Source organism: Ricinus communis, chromosome 9 (assembly GCF_019578655.1).
Source record: "Ricinus communis isolate WT05 ecotype wild-type chromosome 9, ASM1957865v1, whole genome shotgun sequence".
NCBI classification, from domain to species: domain Eukaryota; kingdom Viridiplantae; phylum Streptophyta; class Magnoliopsida; order Malpighiales; family Euphorbiaceae; genus Ricinus; species Ricinus communis.
This window is the reverse complement of record NC_063264.1, coordinates 10183755-10209235: the sequence shown is the minus strand read 5'-3', so window position 1 is coordinate 10209235 and position 25481 is coordinate 10183755. Positions and strand designations below refer to the sequence as shown.

Below are 25481 nucleotides of genomic sequence, written 5' to 3'. Positions count from 1 at the left end.
CTTGTAATGCTTTCATTACGTACAAGAAACAAAGAAAAGATAATGTTAAATTATTGTATTTTGGATTCCTGTAATATTTCGTATTTTTCACAAAAGAAAAAAAGAAAGAAAAGGATTTCCCACTAAAACTTAAAAGAAAAACAAAAAGTAACGCCGCTTGGCCAGATCTCATGGCCTACTGCTCCAGCTTCAATGGCTTTTCACTTGGCCGGCGTGAAAATACCAATTTCACTCTAATTTAGTTATTCAGTTTCTATTTGATTGCTTCTTCTAATTGTAATGCTCCTAGTACAAGTGTTGCTGCTGCCTTTGGCCTCACGAAGGATCAGAGGAGGCGGTGCTAACGAGATTTGCATGCCCCAAACCACCTCTCCAGTCTCATCCAAATAAATATTACAACCCCTAAGATTTCTATTGTTTCTTGTCTATCATACTGTTGTATTTTGTTTTCTTCATAATCAAATGACTATTGAACTGATATTGCAGGAATCGACAGGAGAGGTCAAAATGATTCCTGGGTTGCTGAGAGACCAAATGGAGGAGGACGGGAGGGGAAGCAGGACCATAACCACGAGGATGACTATAAACCAACGACTAGGATTAAGAGCATTTGGCTATTGTGGGGCCACTTGGGGTTCCAGTTTCAGGTCTACCGCCATTAGCGTTAGAGAGGACAATCAACCCCCACAACATCAGCATAAAGAACAACAAAATGGAGGTCAGAGTCCGTCTCAATTACAAGTAGTAATGGATCTGGGTTGTTTGTCTTGTAGTCCGATCAGACCGAGGAGTATGAATTTAGTGGCGGCGGAAAGGCAGCATGGGGAGAGCACGACAGAGACAGAGACAGCAGTGGTTGAGCCTAACCACCCACCGAGAAACCACCTCTTGTCGGGGTCCTTTGGACAATCCACAGTCCTATTTGTCACGTGAGTTTTGTTTTCTAACCAAAACTCTTGATTTAAAAGTCAAGATAGTCATTTTCTCTTGATTAAACTCGGCAAAATAATAGCAAACACGCTAGCGGAAGTAAATTCACGAAAGTGGCACAAAGAGACGCAAGAGTTGTGGAAGTGTATACTTGTATTAATTAATTCACACTAAAACTACTTATAATGAGCATACTTTCTCTCTCTACACAAGCTCTCTTCCTTCATCATAACATGTATTAATTTACATAACTACTTCCTACAACAATCTCTACATAGAGCATCTTTCTTTGCTCTATGTAGAGCAACAACATTCTTTCCCTCTATATGGCTACATTTTGGCACACCTTGTGTCCACACTCTTCTTTTATTTCTGCCATTGTTCCCTTTTATGGACTCTTACTCTCCAGCTCTCTTCTTTCCTCTCTCTCTTTCTTTTTCCCTCTTCCTCTTCCAAATGATACAAGGAAGGGGTATTTATAGTCTTTTCCCCCTGTCCGCCAATATGGCCGTGTTCCTGGCCGTGTTGGGAACACGGTTTGGGGTAATTGGCCGTGTTACCTACTGTGGCCGTGTTTCCCGAAGCTTCTAGGCCTTTCGCATTTGTATTCAACCAACACGGGCGTGTTGGTCAACACGGGCAGTGTTGAAACCAACACGGCCGTGTCCGTCCATACGAGCATTCGTTGGGCAGTTTTCGGCGCATCGGTAGCCTTCCTGGCCTGGTTGCGAGGCGGGCACGTGACATATTGTCATGCTTGAGGTTGGAGTGATTAATTTTAGTAAACAGTAAAAAAGAAAAAACAGCATATCGTGTGATTTCCTCTTGGATATATACTAGAGTTTGATATGCCCATACCTAAGCAGGGGAAGCTCGCGGTGGGTTGCTCAACTAATAATCCCTCTCAACAGAAATTGGGTTCATATGAACAACTTCAAAAAGCTGACACATCAAAGAAAAAGAAATAATTTAATATAATTAAAAATAGTTATCCTTGCTTGCTTGTATAGTTTTTTTTTTTTTGAACAATAACTCCACTGATGATTAGAAGGTAATACTGAATACACATAGGGGAATTCAAAAGAAGATTAATATGCCACCTTACAGTGATTATTTACTAACTTAAACTCACATAATGATTGATGTGCTTCTACACAACGAACAATGAAAAGTTTGAATTGAACATTTAATAGTATTTTAATGGGCTGATTTTGTATTAATTATTACTTACAAAAATATTTCACCATAAATATAACTATAACAATTCTACAAAAGTTTAAAAATAAGATCTGTATTGCTAATGCCTATTAATTTCTTAAATTTAAACGTTTTGATTTAGATTTCAATGATTCTTCATTCTCTTGTTTTTGCATATATAATTTAAATGATTTGGGTTTTTTTTTTTTTTATTTCAATCAATTACTCATCTACGTAGCTTTTTATTTAGTCACTGTTTGGATTAAATATATTTACACACAAATATAAATATTCTATTTTTCATGAACTGGTATTGTAGTAAGCTGCATCAAATTAAACTGTAAGTAAAAAATAATTATTTATTTATTTATTTATTCTATATTTTTAGTTATGTAAGAATTAGCTTATGAAAAGAAATTCAATTAAGGGAAAGTTCTAAGACCATAAATAATTCTCTGGTCCGAAAACCAAAAAATATCTGCGATAATAGAAACTGTAGATAAGCGTTTCGGGGAAGCGCCGAATCAGGAAGAGCAATACCCTCAGCTGCCACCTCACGGCGATTATCGGAAATGAATATCCTATCAAACCTCGCCAAATTGGCTATCGATTCTACCTTCAACGACTCTCTCAAAGGCTTAACTGGTTACTGCTCTCTCTCTCTCTCTCTCTCTCTCTCTCTCCTCATGATGACATAACTGCGGAAAAGAAATTATATCTTTTGAATTGTTTTAATTAGAGCCTGTGATTATTGAAAGAAATATTAGGTTTTCTATATGATTTTATAGGATATGATTTCTCCTTCACAAATTCCATAGTCATAATTGAATTAGTGAATTTGCCAAAGAGATGGCTGGATATGGCGTTTTTGAAACAAATCATGTGCAAGAGTTCGATTGATTTGAATTCTTGCAAAATCACTTCATGTTTTGAATGATTTCATTTCTTCTTATTTTTTTTTTTTTTAAAAAGGTTGAAAGAAATAGAATCCTGATGAGAATTGAATAAATAGAATTCAACTGAATTAGTTTCTTTATATTTTCCAAACCAGGTGTAAACAGAACATGAGGATTTTGGGGAAACTCAGAGTCTAAAATTTGCATTCAGAAATTCATGTAATTTAGAAGCTTTTTCTTTCTTGGGTTGTCTTGTGGTTTATTTATCGCCTTTAATTTAACAAATCAAATGTATAGGTATAAAATTAGTTAGCTTCTTTTAGTTTAACTTATATTTCTTCTGAGTTTGAATAATGTAGGAAGTACTCCATTGCGCTTCATAACATTATTTCTTGTCAGATAATCGAAATTGGAAAATCATGCTTAGCTTGGAATATATTGTCTTTTGCTTGCTTGAGTAACCTGAGGAATATCATTTTGTCTTCATACATATGTAGATTATGATAATTGAAAATTCGAAATGCTACTGTAGTATCACAGCTAATATGAAAATATGCTGCTAAAATAAGTCTGAACCATCATAGGCTGACTAGGAAAGCTTTTACTTTCAGTCGTCAACAATATAGCATTGTTGTTTGCTTGCGCATTTTCTTTTATAGCGATAATCCAATTTTTTTCTTGTCATTTGGCCCTCATTTCTGTATTAAATTAGTAATATTTTACTTTTTATCTGGTCCCTTATTCCGCAACTTTTCTTTCTTTCTGCGAATAGTTAACCTTGAGCGCGTGGAAGCGATGTACTTTTTACATTCCTGTAAATGATAAGTTTCAATAAAAAATTGATAGAGTTAGGTGCAATTTCTATGTAAACACATGCTTTGTGCCATCATGTTAATAAATCTGATGTGGATTTTACGTTGTCCAGTTAGGTTGGGCTTCCCTTCAGTTGAAAATTTTATGATCTTAATTTATTGAATTTTAAGCTGTTGACTGTAAATCTTTTGCTATTTTCAGTTAACCCTATAATGTGTGTAATGTGCTTTGTTTGGTCTGAAATGTTGATGACTACAATTTTCCTTTTTGGTGTTTTGTAAGATATGATTGCTCATCTCTGTGGACCTTGACAGGGTCAAAGTATACATTCATCATAATACTGTTTTGTAATTCCTGAATTCAGTTTCATATATGGAATGTTGCAGGTCAGAAGAAACTTTATAAGACTGTGCAAGAGAGATTGAAGTATCCACCAGCTTCACTCCCCTTAAGTAACTGTAATAAACCTGAAGATGCAAAATTAGAAGAGGAGATGCGGAAAAAAATAGAAGATATGCTAGAAGATATGGCCAAGTTAAAGCAGCAAAATGAGACATCAGCCAGATGCGTAGAGGAAAAGGAGCCTCTGAGAAGGGGACCAAATGAAGGCAGCAAGAAGTTGGGTGTTCTGGGACCTGAGAAGAAGAGAATTTTTATTCGGTCGCGGCTGTAAAATGAAGCTAGTTTTGCTCAACCTCAGGATGTGAATCTTGAAATCTTCAAAATAATTATCTGTATCATATCTATGGATGGTATCCTCAGTAGTATGGTGGATATAAGCATTGCTGTTATATTCATACCCTTTTCTGTATTTCAGCTGTTGGTTTTTTCTTTTTGGTGTATATAGAGTTAATTTAGAGCGTGCCGAGTAAGATCCTTACAGGGTGGCAAAGTATTACTTCAAGAGTTTTAACGTCGCTGCATACTCAAGGCTCGAACTCGAGAATTTAGTAAAGCTAGAAGACACCCTTATCATCTCATCTATAAGCTCTTAAGTTAGTTGTTAGGTTTTTTATGTATCCTAGGTTCTTTTTCTAACTGACTTTTATTTATTTAATTTATAGATTTTATAGTAAATGTTTATTTTTTATTTGTTAATTTATATATTTTATAATAAATTTGAAAATCTATTAATTTATCAGTTAATTGTATGTTTTTTTTTTTTATGTGGTATGTGTTTATATTAATACTTATGATATTAAACTTGTTTTCTATGTATTTTATGTTGAATGTGTTTTTATTAATACTTACGATATTAAATCTTATTCCGTTAAAATTTTCTATCAAAAGAAAATAAATAATTAATAGGTTTAGAATAATAATATAAATGGATGTATGTAGATAGTCATATAGAATTGAAAAAGTTAAAACGATTAGTTTACTTTTCTCTTCAAAAAATTGCCGTTTGTAATTTATATATAAATTAAGAAAGCTATTTTCTTTTTATATCTAATCTGATTAATTTTTATAATTTTATACTAAAGTATCTTATTAGATAACTAATTATTTATATTCATTTTGTTGGATTTGTCAACTCATGCATTGTTGCTATATAATTTATAACTATTGAGATTGAAATAAAAAGATCTTAATTACTTTGGATTTTGGAATGTGCTCAATAAAAATTTAAAAATTTAAAATAAAAATATATTATTACTATTAATTATTAACTAATAATGAAAAAATAGACTATAATTTAAAACAAATAAAAAAAATCATTCATATTTATAGAGATAGAAAATATGATATAATAAGTCTTGCTTGAACTACTTCAATGGTAACTGATACATTGCAACCCTGGCTAGTTAAAGAGTTCGCCCAAGCATAAGGACACGGGTAATTAGTGTCAATCGGGTTTAGACAGGCAATGTCAGTCTCTGTATTTTCCATCTGTGGAAGATAAGCGGACTTTGGAGCATTCCCCTTTCTCCTTGAAGGAGGAAAAAAATGGGTATTAAATATATTATATTATTTATTTTTCTTATTTTTTTATTTTTTTAAGAGTTAAATTACTTATCTTTTTCTTTTTCATTTTATTAATAAAAAATTAATTAAAAAGTAAAATAAAAAATATTATTGGAATACACACTATTCCAGGATAAATTAAAATAAAAATGAATTATTTATAAATTAATAGAAAGACATATAGAGAGTATTATTAGAAATATTTTTAGAGATAATACTAATTGAGTTTAATTTATCATTTTTATAGATCCTTATATAAAAATTAATATTTTTTGAATTTATATGATCATCTCATATAAATTTATTTTATCTAATTTAATACATTGGTTATTTATCATGATATATTCATATATTGTATGATATTTTAATATAGTTAAATATAATACAAAAAAGTTATCAAACGGTAAGAATAATTGAAAAGAACTCATATATCAATAGAGGTTAATGTTAGAATACCGTGCATATTATCATTTCTAATCTAATATTTAATAAATATATATATATGACTATTAAAGAATAATATTTGTCACTTTGTTTACAAATATTAATTAATTAAAATTAATTATTTTCTCCTTTAATCTATAATATAGGCGTTTCTTTTTAAATTTTGATTTTTATATGTGCTTCTTTTGTTATTATTTTAATTAATTAATTTAAATTATCTTATTTTCATATGGTATTATTTTACTATATTACAAAATTTTGATTTAAACTTGATTATCTATTTGATTTTTTTCTATTTTTTTCCTTTATTTACTTATTTAAGTTTATTAATAAATTTTGTGTTCTTTTCTATAATTTAATTACTTTTTTATTGCTTTTACTCATTTTAATTAAGATTTGTATTTATTTATTTTTTATTTTTACTTTCTAGTGATTTATTATTTATTTATTAATTAATTGTAGAAAAAGTCTAAATATTATATAATTTTTATAATATTTCATAATTTCTATCTAGAAACGACCTTAATGAAGAAAATGAGAAATTTTATTTTAATAAGAAGGTATTTAAGTCATTTAAATTTTTATGAAATCACATCAATTTCTTTTCCTTTTATGCTTCAATATTTCAATTTTATTTTATATTACTAAAATTTAATTAATAATGAATTATCAATTATATTTGTCCATACATATTTTATATCGTTATAAAATCAGAATCTAATTATGAAAACTGTAGCATCAAGGCAAATTGACAAAATAAGTTTAAAGTTTAAAGGTACAATACATTACAAAAAAAGCCTAATGGTTTCAGAAAAGGAAATGTAATTAAGTGTTTGATGTCATTCTGGACTATTAAGTTAAAAATGGTGGTTCAAGTTGTGTTGACTGTTGACTTGCAATCACCATTCCTGGTTGAGTAGATCTCTTGCTTGTTTCAATACTAATACTTTCAGGCTGATTGCAATTTTTGAGTCTTTTTTTTGTCATTTGTTCTGCTAACACTTTCAGATTGGGTTATTATCTTCATGTATTTTTTCTTTTGCTTTGGCAGATTGTGTTCTCATTTTCTTAGACCTTTTGAGCCTAATATAGAAGCAAGTCAGTAGCATGGTAAAGCTGAGGAAAGCAAAAATTTAAGAAATTAGATAAATTGTGTTCAGATTTACCTGGAACTGAGAATCAGTGATGAAATTCTTTCACCATTTCTTGAATTCTTTTTTTTTCTCTGTCATAAATTTTGGCTCGAGTTCATTGCCAACTCTTCTCATTCCCTATTTGTAAATCACTCTTTGAGTATTGGTCTTAGGCTAAAAATAGAAAGAAATGTTAGTTATAGCACATGTTATTAAACTTAATAATAATATGTAATAGTGTGAAAACTTCATACATTAAAAACCATAATGTCATTATGTTTCAATGTAGTGTAGACTTCATATCTCCTTGGTGGTTATTTTCTTAAACCTGAAATATATGTGCTTCTACTTGTCTTTCTTGAATATGGTATGATGTTATCTAAACAGTCAAACCTTGAAGGGACATTTACACTTGTTAAGACAGTAGGAAAACTTGCACTTGTAGGGACAGTTGCACTTGTTGGTACACTTGCACTTGAACCTTCTTGAGTCTAAAAAAAGCAGTATTTCACAATACATTTAAAGCTCATTCACAAATTGTATTTCATAACACATGCTAAAAAGTAATAATTTCAACCTTCCTCATTGTTGTTGGAGTAAAACTCCTAATCACAAACTTCCATTTCCCACCATGAGGCTGTAAATATAGATGAACAAGTACTCACAATCACAATCACAATCACAATCACAAAAAAATTTGAAAGTACCAATAATGAACAAGTATCTGAAGTTTTTATGATCTGGTATATTGGTTTGCCTTACTTAAGGCTGGTTTTGAGACTGATTCATAAAATCCTTCAACCTTGGATATTTTTCTATTATGTCCTTTTTCGAAACATACTTGACAAGTTATCACCTTTCTTTTTCTTGATAATTTATAGTCATTTCTAATTTCATCTTTCTCTTTTTTTCTATTTTTGGCAGGTCTTTCAGGCATTTTTTTATAGGGGGCGGTTCTGGTGACTTTTTTTTAGTCTTATGCCAAAATCTTGAACCATTTAATGATTGCATCGTATGTCTATAAGTCTCTAAGTATTTATCTTTTCTAAAGCAATTATGCACATAACTATTAGGATTTTGATCTAAATATTGTAAGGCAATAATGACATGGTGGCAATGCAAGTTACTCAAATCCTACTTTCTACAATAGCAAGTATAATTTTTAAGGTCAACAACATAACTGTCATATTTATTTGCCACCTCAAACCTTCTTCCCTATTCTAAAATACTTCACAATTACCACTATCAACTATGCTATTATGTATCTTTCTCCTAATCCTATTTTCATATTCACCTATCCATTTATTAGTCAAATCCCTTTTATTGTGCAATCTAGTCAGTAACCAATCTTCTAATATTCTCTAGCATAAAGATGATATTCTTTGCCTTACTTCTATAATTTTTCTATTAAAGGCTTCCATCAAGTTATTGTCAACTATGTCACACTTTACCTGAGTATTGACGTAGGCTCTACACCAATACTGAGGGTGTGTATTAAGCATGTCATCAAACTCTTTAGGTGTTAGTTTCTTCATCTCATCCATGTCCTTCTCGAAATCAGGAATGTTATTAGACTCGGCACACATCTAAAAGAGTTTTTGCATATCTTGCCTCCCCCCATTCCTTTTTCTCCAATTTGCATATAAGAGTCTAGCACAACACCTATGTTCAGCCTTAGGGAGTAGTATATCACTAACAACATCTAAAAGTCCTTGTATAACCATATAATAATTGCATATTACTTAACATTTACATAAAAACACATAATACATTAAAATATAAAAAGGATTGTAGTTGCCTTTTGTTGGTCAGTAATAACTGTCCATCCATCACTATCTTGTAGCCTCTAAATCTTTAACAAGTATTTGTAGAAACCATTCACAAGTCACTTTTCTTTCTATATCAACTATAGCCCAAGCTACCAGAAACATTTGATTGTCTCCAATTCTCCCTACAGCTGCTAAAATTTCTCTTTTAATTGCACCCTTTAGAAAATACACATCCAACCCAAGTATTCTTCTACAACATCTTAATAGGCCTTTCTTTAAGCATTCAAAAGAAATGTATATGCTTTCAAAAATAGGCAGTTGCTTAAGTATGGGTCTTCTCACTTTTAAGTATGTTATGCTTCCAAAATTGGTTCTTTCAATCTCATAAAAATAATCCGAGAGCATAGCAAATTCTTCTTCAATTCACCTTGTAACTTAATCATCACATGATCCTTTGCTCTTCTTACTTTTGTCAAACTCATCTCTAGCTTTAAGTCTGTCTTGATTAATTCCTTCAAATCAACCAACCTCATGAATGCTATTGACTTGTATTTGTACAAGTAATGTTTAGCAACCCATTTAGTTATGATCCTTCTATTCTTATATATTAAGTGACAACTATGTTTAGGCCTATAAGTCTTTATTATGAAAGCATTTGTGGATGTATCTTTTGAAGCAAATATCATCCAATCATAACTTTGTTTAATACATTTAACCCTTACTTCAGTTTGTGTATTCCTAATTCATTTAATCTCTCTTCTTTCTTGCACTACAAATCTAGTGAGTGCTTCTTTAAACCGATGTAGACCATTTAAGTGCATACCTAAGCAAAAAGAGATATTTTCAACATTTGGTTGAAATGTTGGAAATTTAGATTTCCTTTTAACAGCGTAATAATCATCTGATGCATCAGTCGTAATAGGGTTGTAATAATCATTTGAAGAACCCCATTAATCTTATGCATTCCCATCACTTAATTTAACTTCCGCTTGCTTGATTCCTTCTACCCTATTAGCTTTTGGATTCTCAACCTGCACATCACTTATGTTTGCATCTTCATTTCCTACAGCTGCCTTATGTCTATGCTTTTTGTTTTCTTTAAACTACTTTAAAGCTTTTCTTGCATCTTGTAATTCTTCATCATTACTAGACATGTATTGGCAATCAACAATTTCTTCATCTTCAGGCTCATTTTCACCCAAATGGTCATCAAGCACCTCTAAGCCAGCACTATCCTCATTTTCACCTGCACTAGCTTCAGTTTCACAAAATGTACTATTACCTAAATTTCTGCCCTCCTCTTCAATTTTCTCACTGTTTACTCTTGATCTAACACTATCCCTTACTATATCTTCAGATCTTCTAATTAAATCACTCCAACTTCTACTTGACTAATAACTGTATCATTACTTTTTCCAACCAACTTAAATGTAGCAGCAACCTCATTACACAAGTCTGGACCATCTAATTCTGTTTCACAGGTTAGGTCTTCAATTTCCCCATTACTATATAAAATTTCAAAATTGTCCCTCAAGAGTTTATGCTCAATACAAATCTCTATTCTTTTATGCTCTTTCACCAACTGTACCATATTCCCATAAGTTAAAGCATTCAAATACCTTAGACCATATGACATAGGCACATGTGGAGACCTAAAATGCATCTTTTCCACCTGACTAATTTTTTTGATTCTTTCTTCAAAAGAGATAAAGAAAAACTTTCTATATCTATTTCAACTTGTCGTTTATTACCCTCCATATATATTTGACTACCTCGATAATCACTAAAAAAACACCTACCATAAAGCACATCAATAAAATGTCTGCCATAGAATATCATAGAAAGGCAAAAAAAGAAAAAATTTCAAATACCCATCAATAATGTGAAAAGTTTCCATAAATAAATCAGTTTCACCAAAAACAATAAATTTCAAACTCAAATATACAAATACAAAACTGAACTCATAATACATCACCTTTCCACACTCCAATTTTGCATTCAATTTTAGGATTTTCTTCATAAACTGTTTGCAATTCCTTCAAATTAGATTCTCCACCATGTAATTTTTTTCTTTGTAAAAGACCTTAACATTAAACCGTAAAAACACTAACGGCTATAATTGTAACTTAGAGAAATGTATACGTACGTGAATATCACGTGATTAGCCTTCCCCACCGTTGTAATCCACATCAGCATCCTCAGTGGAGCCTAACTCGTTCATGTCATAAGTTAAATAGGGTTACTTGGTGCACACGCTAACTTGTTTTCGATTTACCGGTTAGAGAAATGTATACGTACGTGAATATCACGTGATTAGCCTTCCCCACCGTTGTAATCCACATCAGCATCCTCATTGGAGCCTAACTCGTTCATGTCATAAGTTAAATAGGGTTACTTGGTGCACACGCTAACTTGTTTTCAATTTACCGGTTGAGACATTTTAATTATGGCATTTCAAAATTCAAATACTTAATTGTTATTTTTTGAAAAATTCAGACACCACAGATATCGTTATCCCTTCAGAATTATAGGCATCTCTGCTGTTTGAAACTTGAAATATAAAATTCTTTCAAAAATGATTTAAAAAATTAAAATTAAAAATAGTGTTACATAATTCAGTTTTGAAATTAAAAGTGATTTTGTATAATCTATCTTGATTTATACTATTTTTTGCTGTATAAAATATTTTTATAAAAATATTTTAAATTTTTAGCAATTAAAAATAATTTTGTAAAAATATTATATACCATATCAGATAAATAAGAATTGAAATAAATAAAAATAAAATATTTAGTATTTAAAAAAAATTTAATATAACAACTCCGTAAAGTCTGGGCAAATAAGCTTCAAAACATTTCATGTTCTTTTTATTAATAATAAAGATAAAAACAAATATTTATTAGTAGATTAAGTATCGGAGTACATGTTTCTATCTATTTAAGTAGTCAAATAAAAAGTAAAATAGTTGAAAATATTTTCAAATTTCTAAAAGAACGCGAAATCGGAAGCCTAATAGCAACACGGCGTCGCATAATTTTCTTGACCATGTTATTTGACAAACAGAACATCTCTCCTCCTTTCCATTTACAGTCGCTCTTTGTTTCTCTCACTCTCGTAGCTTCTCTTAGCTTCTATACTCTAATCTGAAATAATCATGGCGGCGGCATGGGCTCGTCAAGCCGCGAATCTTGCTCGGATTTCTTCTCCAAAACTGGCTTCTTCTTCCTCTTCAACTTCTCAAGCATCTTCTCTCATTCACCGCCGTGGACTAGCCGGTGGTGGCGGTAATAATCTTTTCCTTCTATACCCTCCATTTTAATTTTTAGATCCACACTCTCTTTATCTACATTCTTGGATACCCAGAATTTCTTTTAATTTTATTTTTCATTAAGTCATTACGCTGTAAATAATACTCCTGATAAGGGTTTTCATTTATTGGTTTTGTATGTTTGATTTGTAATTGCAGATCATCATGGACCTCCCAAGGTGAATTTTTGGGAGGACCCAATGAGCCCATCTAAATGGAAAGAAGAGCATGTAAGTTCTTTATTATAACAGTATGATAATTCTGTTTCTTTATTATTGTTTATTATTATTTTTTTTTTTTGGTCATAGCTTGTTGTATTTGCTTCAGTTTTTTATGAATTGAATTGCCAAGTGATAAGTTAGTCACATTTTGTTCTTGTAGACTATTAGGTGCACACAGTAGTTATTGATACTTGAATATTGCTAGTTAATCCCCGTTATCTTTATTTATTAACAGCTTTATATTAGATATTTTCAACTTTCAAAAAATTAAATAAATAGATAATTAATTTAGCTAATTTGAATCCTGGACTTCAGCAAATCCATTTGCATTCTATTGGTAGATTAGTTTTAGAGTGAGAGTGGACTTGGATTAGGTTCTTCTGTCTGTGTCTGAGAGAGAGAGAGAGAGAGAGAGAGAGAGAGAGAGAGTGAGTGAAATAACCAATAAGAAAGAGCATAATCTTCTAGCTCTTATTTTCCCATTTTAGTTTCATGTACATTAGGGGCGTGGCCGAAGAAGAGGTTGCAATCTGTGAGCTAATGCAACTGGCTTTGAGTTGAATCTAGGTTCATGTCCGCTAAGAAGTGGTCGGAAGGAAAGAAGTAAACAGATTGAACTGCAGGCTTCTCATGAATTTTCTTTTTTTATTATCGGTTCTGATACTAAATGTATAAAAACCATTTTTATGGTTTGAAATTTCTTTGTACTCTGTTTTTTTCGTGGGTCTTATTTGCACTGTTTGTTTTTAATCTTATAACGTGATTTTATGTTCATTTGCAGTTTGTGATTATCTCTTTAACTGGGTGGGGATTACTCTTCTATGGAGGTTACAAGTTCTTTACTGGAGGCAAAAAAGACAAGGAAGAGGTATTTTGTTCTAACCTTGTGCTTTAACAGCTCAGTAATTGCAATTTGCAACCATCTCCAAATATCTTAATTTCCTTAGCAACATGCAAGAAATTTATAGCGTAGAATTTTGTCATACCATCCAAAATAGGAGAGTAGTTTCTAGGAAAATAGATATAAAGTGCCTAAAGTTGTATGATTAATCTATTTTAACTATTGCCTTCTTTTTTTGTTTTTCCGGCTACAGAAGGTTGGAGATGCAGCACACTAGGTATGGAACAGGGGAAAATATATCTGGAAGTAAGGATGAAGATGTTTTTTATTATGTTTTTAGATCCTACAGTTTTGGACAGTTTTTTGTTTGTACATGACTCCTGAGAGGATGATGAATCTTGGCTTTTTTTTCTGTTGCTGTTCTGATGCTTTTATGTATCCAGTACTTTTGCCTACATTCTAATAATAAGCAGGCCATTTTCTGATAGCCAACTTGTTAAATCTTCACAAATGAAGGAATATTTAGCTGCTTATGGGTTTTAGTTAGCTCGAGTGTTAGCAGTTATTACCTCTGCATCTGTTACCTGTGTGTCATGGGGGTTAATGCTTTTAGCAGTTATCACCTCTGCATTTGGTACCTGTGTTTCATGGGTTTGGGATGTGTACCGGAAAATAACCCGGTACAATCACAGCAGCGATGCTTAGCTCCATTCGGGGGTTGTACCATGTGTCTCTCTCTGGTTAATCTCAGATCCAACAGTCCATGTCAGATCTTATGATTGACCTTCAACTGAAATAAGATGTCATCTACTTTAAGGATATAGATACAGTACAAACTTTAGCAGATGGTTTGAAACTGATTCTAAAAGAACCTATTTCACCAAGTAGTGCTAATTTCTCCCTTTTCAGATCCAACAGTCCAGTGGCTACATTTATGTTAAGTCTGGTTGCATGGGCCATTGTACCTTTTGATTATGGTTTGGTATTGTCAGATCCTAACATAGGGCTACTTTATTTGTTTTCCATATCTTTGCTAGGTGTTTATGGAATTATTATAGCAAGTCGGCTTAGTAATTAGAGTTCTTGCTGTATCATGACCCTGCTATTTGGAGCTTTAATTTCCTCCATTGACCATTTGAATCTCAGTCCTTAATATACGAAAAGCTGCTCCGAGTAGTGAGCGATATGTAGTTAGCCATACTGAGAAGATGAAAAATCTCCGGGAATCATCTGCTAATCAGTGGATTCCTTATAGTTTCTTATCGCACTGAGAAGATCAGAAATCTGTAGAATTCTCCTGCTAATTGGTGGATCCTTCAGAGTTTCTTATCCTATACACACATCCAACTCTCACATCTCATTTTTATGCATTTCTTCAATATGGATACATCGGAGAATTGTGAAGGGTGATGGACTTTGGGTTTCTGGCGCACTGGGAAATTGTGAAAGTGTAGAAGAGGATATTAGGATTCAACTCCTAACCTCTTGGCGAGCATTTCATTACTAAATTAAGCCTCCAAAATCGGTCAGCCTTTCTTAATTTTATCTCGAGTCTCAACACTCTTTATTCAATATGCACTTAGCTCGCTTGTATCTAAACACATCCTTTCTTAATTCTGTCCCTTTCAATCTGTTTTTTGATTGATGATTACTTTTAGCTTAAACCTAAAACTGGGTCAAGTTCAGTCCTAAAACTGGGTCAAGTTCAGTCACTTGTTTTGGCATGCCAACATTGGAAGATACTTGTAAGCAGTTAATGATGTTCTTTTGTAGGTATTGCTACTCTAGCAAATTCAAAATCAAACCAAAATCTATTAAGCCGCTGCTTTGTAATGATTTATTTTGTACAAGCCAAAATAGTATACAATTTTCGTTCCAATTGCTCAGCAGAAAAAACACGGCTAGGGGGACTAGACAAATAACAAGGAGATGCTGATATATAATATAGATGGTAGAAAATACAGACATTGCCAAAATTTAGAGTACAATCGCAATGTAACCTGGTTCAGCCTATTATTCTACTGCCCGGTGGTATTTTCCGGTTCTCGGTAGTTCCAGTTGACTGCATCACCTGCTCTTCAACTTCATCCAGTCTTCTCATTACTCAAAACTCAAATCTGATTTGTACTTGCAGTTGAAGATTAATGAAGTGCAAACCAAGGTATTATGTGTATAGAGCCCTATTCTGTATCTTTCAATTAACATGTCAGTCGGCATCTTTTATTTCTGCTTCAACATCAACAACTGCCGAAGAAGACTCCTTTCCTGCAGAAGCCACAATGACGTCTAAAATTCATGAATCATCTTGCATGGTAACTATATTGTAAAAGATTAATTATCTCAACGGCAATTTGAAAAAGAAAAACCAGATAGGAAATATAAAACTATAATTAAGCGAACCATACTGATGAACAGACCAAAGAGGGATCATAAAACTGCAATCAACATCATCGATGTAAAACTATTTGAAAATAATTCAATTCATACAATACATCATGACAAATTGAGAAAAGAAAAGCAACAGAGATTGCAGGGTGGACCTTTCTTTGAACCAGAAGAGAAGTCACGAAATGCTTCTCCAAAAGCTGTAGACCTATTGGAGAACTTCACAGAATCACTGACAAACTCATCTCCCACCACTGAAACCCAATGGAAATATATTATTAAACACAATGAATGACAAAGATATCATGAAGTATGCAAATTTTATAGGTTAATCACACAGAGAATTAAAGATGTAGATTTAGTTCGCATTCATAGATTAAAAGCGTAAATACCCAAATAGAGAAGGAACAAACAATCAGACTGATATTGCTTTCAAACTATACCACCCCTTATGAGGATTTTAAGTTTGTTAAAAATTGGAACTTGAAACATTAAATTTCACTGCTGTTTTGAAAATGAGCCCTTGAATCCTATAGAACTCAATATACAAAGTACAAACAAGGAGAAGCTGTCCTTCCCATTAGAGAAAAGAGATAACAAAGAAATACCATTTTAACCTTCTACCAGTTGACATTATTAACTTCCACAAACAAAATCAAGGAAAATTGTAGATTTCAAATTCTCGAGGATGTAATAGCAGAACCATACCAGTGAGAGTAGCAAATGGATTTCTGAAACAGCTTAGAGCACAGAGAGAAGAAGCACCAATTCCAAGCATAAAGGAAAGAAGCACTGAAATCTAAGGGGCACAACAAAATAGTTCACACACTCCTATGAAATGCATATAAGTTCCATGATATCCTAATGGAGAATGCCAAGCATCAAGACTGCACTTTACAGCTAAATATAAGAAGGATCCCAGTTACAGTTCCAAATTTGGAGTTCCAAATGCATCTCAAAGATCAAAATTTAGGTTTGTCATAAGAAATTATAACCATGAACTTCCAAAGTGGTAACTTGAGATGTGCTTGAACACAAGAAATGCATATGCATTAAGGATCATGAATATTCTAAAAGATCAACAATAGCTTAAACCACAAAAACTGATGCAGACAATTCCTCTGATTTATTCTGAATTCTCATTCACTGTGCATAAATTTCATTGACAAAGTGTTCTGCTCTATGTGCTATGTAATTCTCAAACATGAAGAATTAATCCAAAACTAGGCTTTCACCTGAGAATGGTTGACTGCAATAGGGGCATAGCTGCAACTCGTCATTCAGAGTTGATCTGCAACAGAATAAACCACCAAATTAAACAACTTAGTTGCAAAGTCATCTCATGAAACAAAATTTATAAGTTCAATTATAATCATTATTTCTTACTTGAAAATCTGGAAATCATTTCCGCAATTTGGGCACTGCATATGAACTCGAAAGCAGAAAGCAAAATCACTCACGGAAGAGGACACAACAGAGATAGTCATAAATGTCCAATGTTATTAAGACAACAATTTCAAATTGTAAACAAGATGGCATATCCTAAGTACAGCAGAACAGTATTTCAGAAGAAAGAAAGAAATGTGAAAAATAGAAGGTTAGTGAAGCCTTACAGTGCCCTGAAGTATATCCCGTCCTGCCCACCAGAGGAAAGCTCCCAAACCAACAATAGGTATTAGTACTGCCAGGACCTGCAAGAAAGATTCCATCAATAAGGCCTAACAAGACATATTGAGACATAACAGGCACTCAGAGAAAAGCCTGACAAAGTAAGTGATCCCCATGATATGAATGAGAAAACAGCTACTAGTTTTGCTATAATACAAAAAGTGGTAATGAAAGAAACTCGCAATATGATCTTCTATAACAATATGAGACAGGGGGACTTTATAACAACATGGTATCCAAGCAAAAGCAATATTGTATATCATGACAAACTGCAAGTTGTGAAAGATACAGAAGCACACAAGAATAGGAACATTACCTCATAAAGCTGCATAATATCAGAGTAATGCTAGAGTAAGATAAAAACAGACCATAGTTTGTAAAGACTCGAAATGATTTCCAAAGCAGGGAAAACAAAATCAGGCAGAGATAAGCATATGTACCCAAATGGAAATTACAATGTCCAAAACCCATCCAATAGCATCAAAAACCCAACCAAGCTGTCCAGTCATTGAAAGATAAGTCAAGCCAATAGCCAAAGCAACATTACCCAAAAGCCTAACAGTTTCACTATTATCTCTTCCTCCACCACCACCTCCAAACCCAAAGCCCTGATTAAACCTCACTAGAACAATCCTCTTTCTCCTCTTCCACCCCTCATCCTGTACCAAAATCCCACCTCTACCCCTACCCACTTCAAATAAACTCCACTTCTCCCTAAAGGCACTCAATTTGAACCTTTTCCTATTAAAAGAAGCAATCTTTGAATGTGACGGAGAGTGGAAACTAATGGGCTTCTTGCAGACATCATCATGAAGAGTGTTTAAGTTCAAAGGTGAAAATAAGATAGAGATTTGTAGCAGAGTTGTTGACATGGAAGGAATTGTAAAATTTTAAGGTTGAATTATCTATTACACTGGTTCTGGATAGTGTATTTTTTATTTCATAGTTTAATGGAAAACAAGGAGAATTAGCAGTGATGTGCTTCTACTTATTTAAGTAGAAGTATCTATGTTCTAGTGTCTACTGTAGATATTTGCAGCTCTACTGCAGCCAGTCAAACAGTGCCACCTGGGTGCTATATTGCCTGGTTGGACCATTTCGCCCTTTCGGTGTCCTGGGGTCCTAATCAGAAGCTGAAATCTTCCAGAAATTGTTCTTGCATTTCGCATTGTATACAATTTCATATTAGACTCCCACTCTTGTGAACAGAATTTTTCTAATTATCCTTTGTTTATTTTTAAATTTTACTTACTTCTAAAAATTATCTATTTAAAAGATAATTATTAAGAAAATAACTTATTTTTTATTATAAATAAAAATTACTTGAAAATTATATTAGTGTTAGAAGTATTTTAGAAAAGAGGAAATTGCCATTTGCCTCTTAAGATTTGTCATATTATAGATACTTTATTTTTTAATATTATACTAAATGTTTTTTATACTTTATAATAATATACTAATATCTCCTTCTATTAATTATTCTATTAATTTTACTGTTAAGTTTAAGTGAAAACATATTGAAATTCATAATTTAATATAATATTTAAACATGAGGTCTTAACTAGTATAATATAACAAGAAATTCAGAAGGCAAATCGTAATTACTTCTGCTAAAAAACATAATTTTTGAGGATATTAAAAAACACAATTTAGAAAATGTTTAAAACCTATTAATATTTTGAATTTCTAATTTATAATTATACATAAAAGATTAAACTTCAAGTTTTCGAAGCGAGTAGTTAGTAAACCACTTTGAAAAGTAGTAGCTAAAATAACCAAAGGTGATTGCTGGTAATTAATAATTTTTTTAATTAAAAGTTTATACAAATTGTTAAAATGATTTTCTTTTCAGAAAATGGTATTTTTCATTTGACTAATAAAATGTCTTTCATCCTTTGGATGTATCAAAAATGTGAAAAATATTATCCAGCAAAATGTTTCTTTTTTCTGGAGACAAACTGAACATATGTCTTCTGAAATTTTGATGGAAATATAAAGCATGTGCTTTTTTCATGCAGGAAGAATGTTGAGTCTAGTTTTCTATCTCTGTTCTTTTTGCTTGTGTATTTCCTTTCTTTATTATTTTGCAATATTTGGATTATTTCCCCTTCGATTCTTTGGGAAACCTGAGATCTTGAATGAATCTAGTCAATCACAATCCGTGGAACTGGATCACTGCAAAAAGAAAACTTTTTGCATCTGTATTTACAACCCAAAACTTGTCATTGCCCACCATCACCCAAAGCAGTTTGTGACATTTTAAGCCATTGACAATGATCTCTACAGAGACTCTGCTCATCCCCACAGTTAGGCTGAGACTCTGCTTTCAGTGAAAGACAATGAGAAATGGCTGAAAAAAAATAAATTTGCAAACAAATGTGGCTCTCTCTTGCTGGTTAAAATCAAATTTAGGTCACATGTATTTCAGAACCTCTCCCAGAACTAGGCCCCATTGAGTCCAATGCGTGCCTCCCTGCATTGGAGAATTGTAAAAAGGCAGAAGCAGAATTCAGGATGGCTCCTCTTTCATTGAATCAAACACTCGTGGAAAGGAAACTACATCAAGTCATCTAGCAGGTATGTACCTGGCAAAACACAGCAAATGGCTCTCTCAATGGCCCATCACATGATAACTCACTTGTACTTCCATCTATGAATGTTCCATCCGCAAAGATCACCTGATAAATAACATTTAAGATTTTAGTCTCAAGAGTAACTAAAAAGTGATTCCAATAAGCAAAGAGAAAAAGAAGTATGATCACAATTCTGGGGACATCTCTTAATTGAGAACCTAGGTTGCACGAAAACTTCAAAACGAGCTCAAGTTTTCGTGTTGGACACGTTTCAGAACCGAAACTCTTTGGAGACCTTCGGATACATTTTGGAAACTCTCTCAATCTCTGTCTATATATATATATATATATTATAAAATGTTCCCTAACGTTTCATTTCCTAATTTTCTTTAAAAATTCTGTATTCCCGAGTCATTGTCGTATTGTGCCACGTTTCTCATTCCATGCAACTTAGTTGAGAACTTTCACCACATTGTAGTAGAAGTCGAGCCACAATCTCTTTTTTTTTTTTTTTGAAACACCAGAGCTCCTCTGTGGAACCCAGTAATTGTTACAAACCAATCTTACTCCCATACATGCACTAGATATAAGTCTGTGATTCAACACAAGAAACACCATGATGCACTCTCATATTCAATCAACCATGATTACACAAAACAAACATCAATAGCCCTCTGGATTTAATTAAAATTACTAGAACAATGATGTAATAGAAAGCAGCACCTAGCACTAAAGGAAACAATCTATTTAAATAATATAAAACTGGGCTCTTGAATTAGATTTCACATAAAATTGACAAGTGATTTTTTCTTGTAGCTAAATTTGTAGCTTAAGTTTGTGACGGGTGGTATCATAAAATGATATTTCTTTCAACTCTTAAATTTCTTCATTAATTATATTTATTATTCAATTTTAGTTTTTAAAAATCAAGAGTTAGGAAAATTAAAGAGTTACAAAAACCGTTTCATTCCATGCATTCATATATAAGTACGAGAATTTCTTATGCATTCATATGTAAGTATGAGATTTTCTTAGATTTTGTTCAATAGTTATTCTCAGATCATTGGTTAGATTACAGTGCAAATATGAAGACATTCTTTAACCTAACTGAGAGAGCAAATGTGAAAACATTCAGGTTGATTTTATTAAAACTTAGATCTTTATATGTTTTATTTTAGTAATTTTGAGTATTTACTTGAATAGCATTTTTATTTTTATTCAGTGTTTGTGTATTATTTGTATGTTTATTCATTTTGATATAAACAATTTATTTCCTTTACATATTGCTATTAAAATTTAAGCTTCATATAAGATCAAGTGTTCATGAATCGTGTGAATGCATGTCTTGTTCATATTTTTTTTAGTATAAAATTAGTTATTATTTATTAAGGTTTTAAAAATGTATTAAATTTTATATACATGAAGAAAAGAATTCATACGGATTCTAAGCTATAACCCGTGTAATGCATAGGCTAATGACTAATTAAGTAAATTCGTAAGTAATTAATTTTTTTTTTCTTGAAAAAGAATGGAGAAAATAAACTACTGTATAGTGTAAATAAAATCTTAAATAATATTGCAAGACCTCTGACGCATATCCAGGAGTTGCGCCAGCAACTGGTTTGGTGAACGAACTGACTGGTGAGCTTCTTTGTACAGCCTCGCAGAAAGCAATAAGGCGCTCTCGGCTTCCTAGCTGTACTACCTGAAAAGCAGCACAAAGCCAATCAGATCCTCCCTATGTCTGTAAATACTCTTCCCAGTCATTTGTGAAACAACCAGTATTCCAAAGCCAAGAACATTAGTGTTTTACATTTGTCAATAGCATCTTAATTTTTTTGCAGAGTAAGATCTGGGCCATTGAGTACAAAAAGTTATTAATAAAGCCTGGCTAAATTAAATGGAAAATGACCAAAGTGGCTACTAGGCATATGCAAAGAGTATCCTTTAACTCGATCCACTTAGCAGACATTCCTAGCTGCTGAAATATTTCTCAAGGTTCACATGAGAAGGATATAAGATAAGACAAACCTGAACAGTATCATGACGTGTCAAACGAGGTAGAGGCTGCACTTTATACCCTTTAGATGCCATGACTTCAGCTATCAGAAAGGTACCCTTTTATAATAGAAGGAAAAATACACTTCACTACCAAAAGAGAGAAAGAAAGATATGTTAATAATAAAAAACAAATTGCAGAATCCAGTACCTTGATTGCCTCACCAACCATTTGAGGTGAAAGGAACAGCCCCTGGAAATAAGTTCGCATAATATCACCAGGGGTTGAGCCACAATCTATCCCAAGCCCTGGTGCAGAAAGACGAGCTGCTGCTGCTTCTACCCATTTTTTCCTCCCTGCAACATATCCACCACATGGTGCAATGGTTCCACCGGGATTTTTAATCAAACTGCCTGCAATCAGATCTGCACCCTGCATTACCATCAACCAAAACAGATGTTACCCCACTATAGAACAAAATGCATGAAGAGTATGTGACGTACCACCATTGGGGGTTCAATTTGTTCAACAAATTCACCGTAGCAATTATCCACCATGACCAAGCAGTTAGGATTTTGCATCTGTACAGTATATTGATGAAATAACATTATTAGGAAGAAAATTCAAGAGAATGAGAAGCCATTGAATAAAATAGAGTTATCACTCTTATTGATTACTGATTTATCTATAAATATATGACAAGATCATAAAGGAAAAAAAAGAGGATCTCAAGATAATGTCTCGTCTTGAAAAAGAAGTTAAGGGAAGGAGTCTAGGAGGATGTTAACACAAAGTCAAATGTTTTCATCAGTCAAAACTTGGGAGAACCATGCGATGATCATTCTTACAGAACTTAAAAGCTTTTATGAGTATACTGTTTAGAAATAACTACAAATTCCAAAGGGCTGACCTTAATTATCTTTATAGCCCTCCCTATCTCATTTACACTTAAACTTCGACGCCATGAATAACCACAAGACCTCTGTATGAGTGCACACTTTGTTTCAGGTTTCAGAGCAGTCAAAAGGGCATCCCAGTCAAGTCCACCATCTTCAGCAAGCTGCAACAGCATAATGTGAGTATGCTCATGATCAAAAGCTAAGATCTCATTTCTACAGTTATCAACATACTGGAACTTCTCGGTACTTGACTCCAAAATCTTTCAGAGAACCTAGTCCATGAGAGTCGCGCTTTCCAATAACTTCCTCTAAGGTATCATAAGGAGGACCAGCAACTGCCAAGAGCTGACAATCCAATTAATATAAAACCATATTATAGGAACAAAGTGAGCAGAGAGCAGTATATGTGTATCGAAATAAACTTTTCATAGAAACAGAAATGCAGAAAAATTAATAGGAAGCTAACCTCATCCCCTGGCCTCAAGAAAGCAAACAAACCACAAGTGATAGCATGGGTTCCTGAGAAAAACTAATATATGGAAAAACAAGGCACAGGGTAGGGTTAACAAATGTTTTAATTGAAAAAATAAGTCATAAATACAAACCAAAAAGTTTGTAGTTAACACCTGGGAACGAACTATTGCAGATTCAGCTCCTACAATTTCTGCAAAAGCTTGGTCAAGTGCTTCACGCCCCCCAGCTTCATCATGACCATAGCCAGTAGATCCTCCAAAATGCTGATTATAAGCATAAGAACGAGAACAAAAATCAATAGCACATTCAAAGAACTTACTCCACAAGTAAAATTAGATCCGTTGCCATCTAGACAGGTACTTTGGCTAAACCACATAGATTGGTACACATCAGATTGGTTATACATAAGAGTTACACATGAAAATAAATGCCTTCATTTGGCTTATCTATACAATTTATTGCAGAATGAATGAGCCCTATGAATCTGGATATAATAATGTGTCCTGGCGACCTATTTCTTTTCCAGGCTAGGAACTTTTGAAAAGTCTTCAAGTTCTCTTGAGACTCTATCAACATCGATTCACATTCATTAAACTTCACTTTGCAAGTTCAATCTGTATAGCATAATTACTTACATGAGATCCAACACGAGCATTCTGGAAAGCTTTGAGAACACGGGAGGTATTGCATGCCACCAAATTGTCCACTGCTCTGAATTCTGTGTACAAGGAATCTAGGGCTTTTGCAACCTGCTTCTCCCACCCAGAAGAAAAAGTTTTCATGTTAGCCATATCAAGATTCAGCTCTTAATGGATGCAATACACAGTGTATCTAAAGCAAATAGAAGCTCCCAAAACTAGAACTCCTACTTTAGTGCTTCAAAAATTTTAACATAGAAGACAAGTCACAGTTCTTTATAAAATGCTTGATGTCCGCTTAAGCTGAGGAAATGACATAAATGCTAACTTCTTCCATACAGCTGTTTTTCATACCTCTCAAAAATCTCCTCTTCTATAGTTCTATAGAAAGGTTACATGTGTAACAAAGACCTAAACCACTCCTGTCTAACCCTTTTATTGCTGCAGTTAGTGCCAAGAGGCATAGAATTTCCATTCACTCCAATATATCCAGAACAGGCAGAAACCAGATATTAGTTTCTCCTAATAATCTACTTATGACAAAAATCACAGGGTGCCTAAAAATCTATAGAACAATAGCATATGCAAAGGCTCTTAGAATTAGAAAAAGAAAATTAATTTAAGGTTGCATAAATTATATATTCCTGTTTCAAGCATTTTTTAAGCAACTATAGGAAGTATTAATCAAAATACAGCGACTAACATGAAAAAGACACTTTGTTATTCCTCTTAAAAGAAAAATAACCACACAGTATCGGAAAATTAAACAAAAAGTATATCCGTATGTGATAATTTTATATTCATTTCCTCCAATATCTGAATAACTAAACATACAGTTAACACTATTTCAAAAGAACTATAACAAATGGATTGTCTTTTTTCAAGCATGCATAACACTTGTCTAGAATACCATTAAAAAACAGAGACAATATCCTATTGGTTCCAGCAATTTCTCAGCAAGAAAACAGCTAAATAATCAGATTATGCAACTGGGCTTTTGGAAAAGAATGAATTTCAAGAAATGAAATGGTATTAATTCTTACCAAATAACATTAAAGTTTCAGCCATCATCTCATAGTTTTATGCATTATTTTAGTGAGACAAAAGGAGAATAGACAAGCTAAATAGAAGTCGCTTTTACCGTAAATTACCTCAGGAACAAATGGGTTATCAAGGTGATGGAAAGAAACTTGCGAACTTGAATGAGTGGGCATGGAAACCTTCAGGGAGTGCGCAGGATAAGCAGAAGGAGTAGCAGAGGATAAGACCCACATCTTCATCTTGTCAATGTGTGCGAGCTAAGTTTGATTACAAGTTTGCGGTCTCTTT

The 25481-nt window shown here is 32.9% G+C and overlaps 5 protein-coding genes across 7 annotated transcripts; 3 read left to right on the top strand and 2 right to left on the bottom strand.

The window, feature by feature from the left end:
• Positions 1–2540: 2540 nt before the first annotated feature.
• Positions 2541–4919, top strand: LOC8277665. Its single transcript, XM_048379615.1, has 2 exons — positions 2541–2772; positions 4223–4919. The coding sequence occupies exons 1-2, from the start codon at positions 2700–2702 to the stop codon at positions 4507–4509; spliced, it is 360 nt and encodes a 119-aa protein (XP_048235572.1). The 5' UTR covers positions 2541–2699; the 3' UTR covers positions 4510–4919.
• Positions 4920–12181: 7262 nt separating this feature from the next.
• Positions 12182–14003, top strand: LOC8277662. 2 transcript variants are annotated; one of them, XM_048379422.1, is made up of 4 exons: positions 12182–12431; positions 12614–12684; positions 13457–13543; positions 13773–14003. In XM_048379422.1, the coding sequence occupies exons 1-4, from the start codon at positions 12302–12304 to the stop codon at positions 13791–13793; spliced, it is 309 nt and encodes a 102-aa protein (XP_048235379.1). In that variant the 5' UTR covers positions 12182–12301; the 3' UTR covers positions 13794–14003. The 2 variants fall into 2 exon arrangements, with proteins under 2 accessions (XP_048235379.1, XP_048235378.1); XM_048379421.1 differs by having other exon boundaries at positions 13770–14003.
• Positions 14004–14109: 106 nt separating this feature from the next.
• LOC125371174 (NADH-ubiquinone oxidoreductase chain 1-like) lies at positions 14110–15198 on the top strand. The gene is made up of 2 exons (XM_048379706.1): positions 14110–14233; positions 14317–15198. The coding sequence occupies exons 1-2, from the start codon at positions 14110–14112 to the stop codon at positions 14592–14594; spliced, it is 402 nt and encodes a 133-aa protein (XP_048235663.1). The 3' UTR covers positions 14595–15198.
• Positions 15199–15308: 110 nt separating this feature from the next.
• LOC8277663 lies at positions 15309–18552 on the bottom strand. The gene is made up of 6 exons (XM_015728074.3): positions 18010–18552; positions 17515–17592; positions 17288–17322; positions 17137–17192; positions 16057–16155; positions 15309–15781 (listed from the first exon to the last, which is right to left on the bottom strand). Exons 1-6 carry the CDS (start codon positions 18439–18441, stop codon positions 15723–15725), a joined length of 759 nt encoding a protein of 252 aa, XP_015583560.1. The 5' UTR covers positions 18442–18552; the 3' UTR covers positions 15309–15722.
• A 1179-nt stretch (positions 18553–19731) lies between these two features.
• On the bottom strand, positions 19732–25481 carry LOC8277664 (uncharacterized protein YnbB). 2 transcript variants are annotated; one of them, XM_048379665.1, is made up of 12 exons: positions 25304–25481; positions 24150–24266; positions 23667–23777; positions 23507–23569; positions 23272–23385; positions 23052–23201; positions 22645–22722; positions 22352–22573; positions 22174–22260; positions 21728–21847; positions 20155–20247; positions 19732–20042 (listed from the first exon to the last, which is right to left on the bottom strand). In XM_048379665.1, exons 1-12 carry the CDS (start codon positions 25430–25432, stop codon positions 19983–19985), a joined length of 1344 nt encoding a protein of 447 aa, XP_048235622.1. In that variant the 5' UTR covers positions 25433–25481; the 3' UTR covers positions 19732–19982. The 2 variants fall into 2 exon arrangements, with proteins under 2 accessions (XP_048235622.1, XP_015583565.2); XM_015728079.3 differs by having other exon boundaries at positions 24150–24263; positions 25304–25479.

Excerpts from the sequence above, each read along its gene's own strand:
- LOC8277662 (XM_048379421.1), top strand. The coding sequence starts at position 12,302 with ATGGCGGCGGCATGGGCTCGTCAAGCCGCGAATCTTGCTCGGATTTCT. Across the intron at positions 12,432-12,613 it reads TGGACTAGCCGGTGGTGGCG|ATCATCATGGACCTCCCAAG; the intron begins GTAATAATCTTT and ends TTGTAATTGCAG. Across the intron at positions 12,685-13,456 it reads CTAAATGGAAAGAAGAGCAT|TTTGTGATTATCTCTTTAAC; the intron begins GTAAGTTCTTTA and ends GTTCATTTGCAG.
- LOC8277665 (XM_048379615.1), top strand. The coding sequence starts at position 2,700 with ATGAATATCCTATCAAACCTCGCCAAATTGGCTATCGATTCTACCTTC. Across the intron at positions 2,773-4,222 it reads CTCTCTCAAAGGCTTAACTG|GTCAGAAGAAACTTTATAAG; the intron begins GTTACTGCTCTC and ends GGAATGTTGCAG.
- LOC8277663 (XM_015728074.3), bottom strand. The coding sequence starts at position 18,441 with ATGTCAACAACTCTGCTACAAATCTCTATCTTATTTTCACCTTTGAAC. Across the intron at positions 17,593-18,009 it reads ACATTGTAATTTCCATTTGG|GTCCTGGCAGTACTAATACC; the intron begins GTACATATGCTT and ends TCTTTCTTGCAG. Across the intron at positions 16,156-17,136 it reads TTGCAGTCAACCATTCTCAG|TGGTGGGAGATGAGTTTGTC; the intron begins GTGAAAGCCTAG and ends ATTGGGTTTCAG.
- LOC125371174 (XM_048379706.1), top strand. The coding sequence starts at position 14,110 with ATGGGGGTTAATGCTTTTAGCAGTTATCACCTCTGCATTTGGTACCTG. Across the intron at positions 14,234-14,316 it reads ATGCTTAGCTCCATTCGGGG|ATGTCATCTACTTTAAGGAT; the intron begins GTTGTACCATGT and ends AACTGAAATAAG.
- LOC8277664 (XM_048379665.1), bottom strand. The coding sequence starts at position 25,432 with ATGAAGATGTGGGTCTTATCCTCTGCTACTCCTTCTGCTTATCCTGCG. Across the intron at positions 23,202-23,271 it reads TCAAGTACCGAGAAGTTCCA|CTTGCTGAAGATGGTGGACT; the intron begins GTATGTTGATAA and ends ATGCTGTTGCAG. Across the intron at positions 22,723-23,051 it reads GGGCTATAAAGATAATTAAG|ATGCAAAATCCTAACTGCTT; the intron begins GTCAGCCCTTTG and ends TATACTGTACAG.